Raw genomic sequence first — 3492 nt, 5'->3', positions numbered from 1 at the left:
AGGAACAGTGGATGATCAGGAGACGAGACAAACACAAAAACCCTCTATCCACTGGCAGCTAGGATCCAGGACATGAACCATGGAACAAAACTAACAGACAGGCTAACAGAAAGAAAAATAATCTGGCACTGAATGCTCAGGCTGAACTGAATATAACCAAGAGGAAACAGGTGAGGGGAATAAATGATAATTGAGGCAGGGAGGGAAAATGACAGGTGAAAGGAATGACTAATTAAGGGAGAGCAAACAGGCCACATCATGACACAAAGTCAATGAAAAATGAAGGTTTTTACCGTTTTATGCCACCAGACGGGTCTAAAACAAGAAACAACATTAAAAAAACATTAAATGAAATACCACAAACTCTGTAAGGGATGCATTTAGAATATTTTTGGTAATGAAAAACTAAATAAGGCTGTTTTTAAGTAATGTTAGCTTGTGCAGTAGTAGCCATTCAAAATTTAACCACTTTCCTTGAAGGGCTTTTGGCTGGACACCACAATTCCTATTTAAACTTCAATGTTTGTACTAAAATATTCTTTCTGTCATGATTTGTGAACATTAAGATTTAAAGAGAAGCATCATCTCCTGATCAGACCCTGTAATTCAGTGAAAAGGTGGAGTCAGAGTAAAAAAATATGCAAGAGGAGGTTCACCCCAGTGGCTGGAAGTTGGAGGGGATTAGCTGGGAGTTGCAGGGAAGTGGGCTGCCATTCGGCTGGTGTTTGGCTGGGAAGGGCTGTTTTGAATGGCTGCTACTGCTACTATTTATCTTTATGCATCAGTCAGATGAAGTAGAGATGATTGGCAGATAATTTCTTCCTCATGGATGGAAACGGGGAGTTACTCCCAACACGTCACTGTTGCTGTTTATTCCTGCAGAAGTTAACTTTCACTACTGGCATAAAATACTTCATCATAAACGTCCAGTGATAAAAGGCAAATAAAAGAAATGCTGTTGATGCTTTTTAGAGACCAGCAGCTGAAACTAGAGGGAAGGCCAGAGCTTCTTCACAGCTTGATTGATCAGACCTATTTCAGCAGGTCAGACCCAGAAGGATCCGCCTCTAACTCGTCTTTTCTCTCTGCTCCTGTAGTGGCGTTGAAAAAGCAGCCTTCCAACGTTATCAGCAGCGGCGAAGACGGCAGGACTTCAGGAAACGCAGACGGCGGGATTTCAGAGGGCGAGCTGCTGCTTCAGGTGGGTTCAGTCCTCCTTCGCTTCCTTCTAGTCTAGCATGTGTGCATGAGGCTGTGCTCTGTGCAGCAGAGTCTGTTTGTTTTAGGTCTAGTGGAGTCTCTGACCAGCAGGGCAGCCGGACAGCCTTCAGATGGAGACGCATTGATCCCAGAGGTCTGCTCCATTTTAGACACTGAACCAGGAATTATACCTAAGCAAGATCCTTAGGTTCAGATTCCTCTCAAAGTTGCTCCCTGCTCCCTCACTGCTTATCCTCCTGCAGCAGAGTGTCGCAGTGAGCCTGATATTTTTGATTTATGCCTAATTTTGAAGCGTGGTCTGCGCTATGTTATTCCCACGCCAGAGGGACAATCAGGAACTAGCTGTGGGTCTAGATAGGGGCCAAGTTTGTGCAACAACGGAGGGATATGAGGGCCGAAAAGAGCGGGGATCCAGGTGGAAAAAGGGTCGCTGCGTTTTCACGCTCCTCGCTCTTCTAGCTGGTTCAACAAGTCGTTTTCCACAATGCAAACAAAACAAGCCGGTAAGGTACCGAACAGGTAGTGTAGAGTGGATGTAGATTTGACCAATCAGAGGCCTCCTGTCTGCAGCCACCTACAGTTTTGTCGAGGTTCACCATAGTGTCTGCAGAAGGGGCGGGGCATATCTGCGTTAACTGCGACACAAACGCAGACGGCCTGGTTTCTGAGCATAAACCAGCCTTAAGGGTGATGAAGGGGTTAAATGCAGACTGAATATTAAAGCTGCTCTCTGACTGACAGCTGGTCTGTATCTGGATAAAGTTGGTCTTTTTTTTCCAAAAGTTTAAATCTACTGCTTGTTTTTAAATGTTCCCTCTTGGTTTATTTCCACTCTGATGAGTCAAACCCGATTCTGTTCTGAATCATTTCTAAATTAGTCACCTTTGCAGGCAGCTGTATCACGGCTGCAGAGTTTTTATGTTTTCTACTGAATTAAACTGAAACCTTTAGTTCTATAAAGCGGATTTAAAGAGACGGTTCTATTTATTTTTCCTTAAAATAAATCAGACCAGGAGGTTTTGGGTAAATTGGCACTAATTGAGACATAATTAAAAGCAGACGGCATGTTTTTAATTTCATTTTATCGAAGGAAAAACGTTGGTTTTTCTGGTTCCTTTTGCTCCATCCAGTAAATAATCCAGCAGCTTGTAGGCAGAGGTCTGACGCGCCTCTAATATGGAGGGTTTATAAGTGAAGAGGAGAGCGAGAGCCGACGTGTCGGGTCAGATGAGGAGCGTCTCCTGATGAAGGTTGTAAACAGTGTCTTCATCAGTGAGACGGATACAGATACGGTGTCATCGCCTCGGCAGAGACCCCTGAGGCCGGAGGAGGAGGGCGACGGAGGTGTTAGTCATCCCGTGGTGACCTCCTCCTTCTCTGCACGGCTCCTCTCTGACCTGACGTCCACTCCGCTCCTGTCTGTCAGCCTGAGGTCCAGCCTTATCTCCTCTGCTGCAGTTTGTTTTGTTTATCCGCTGCTGGCCCATTTCTCCTCTCTCATTTCAAGGCTTTTTATCCAACTGGAGGATGACTGGAGCCCAGAAAAAAAAGGAAAAAGCAGAGGGTGAATCAGAGGTTACAAACAGATTACGCTGATGCCTTTTCCACCGAATGAAAACAAAACACTCTGAGTAAGCTGATCTAAAGATGGGATTATTCCACATGCAGAGAATCGGGTTCATGTTTCCAGCACTGCCTTCATGTGCTTTACCTAATTTGGATCTTCTGACTCGCCTCCAAACACAAATAAGATCATTAGCACCACGAAGCAGAAGATGTTTTCTTCCTCTCTGCAGGCTCTGAACGGCTTCGTCCTGGTGGTGACGGCTGATGGAAACATCTTCTTCTGCTCTCATACCATCCAGGATTACCTCGGCTTCCATCAGGTATTCGCTCACCTGTGACCCAGAACCAACTTCCTCTGTGAGATCCAAACCTGGTGGCGAGGAGCCCCCGCGATGAAACAGGAAGTCTGGGTTAGATGGAGGAGAGGCTAATCTTTAGCCACTGAGATCAAACAATCAAACACATTTTCATGAAATAAATCATCAAATAAACAAAAATATGAATCGAATAAAACCCACAACAATCAACAGTCATTTGTTGTTGATCTCTCCTAACATACAGAGAGTTACCTGGATTATTCCCACATGTTAAACATCTCCGTGTTCTTCATTACCTGAATCCTAATATCCATGATGCTAATTTACCAATTAGTCACCTTTGTTTAGGGATGCTATAGCTACGTTTACATGGACACAACTAATCGGA

General features: G+C 44.5%; 1 protein-coding gene across 1 annotated transcript in view; it reads left to right on the top strand.

The window, feature by feature from the left end:
• The window catches only part of LOC107092269 (aryl hydrocarbon receptor-like), a 35641-nt gene that overhangs the window by 11594 nt on the left and 20555 nt on the right, over positions 1-3492 (top strand). Inside the window, exons 3-4 of the mRNA XM_015386637.1 lie at positions 1098-1201; positions 3018-3107. Coding sequence (XP_015242123.1) covers positions 1098-1201; positions 3018-3107 — 194 coding nt within the window. The remainder of the gene's footprint in view (positions 1-1097; positions 1202-3017; positions 3108-3492) is intronic.

This window comes from Cyprinodon variegatus, unplaced genomic scaffold (genome assembly GCF_000732505.1).
Source record: "Cyprinodon variegatus isolate N-32 unplaced genomic scaffold, C_variegatus-1.0 Scaffold373, whole genome shotgun sequence".
NCBI classification, from domain to species: domain Eukaryota; kingdom Metazoa; phylum Chordata; class Actinopteri; order Cyprinodontiformes; family Cyprinodontidae; genus Cyprinodon; species Cyprinodon variegatus.
Note: the sequence above shows the minus strand (reverse complement) of the source record. Positions and strands in the feature narration are given on the sequence as shown.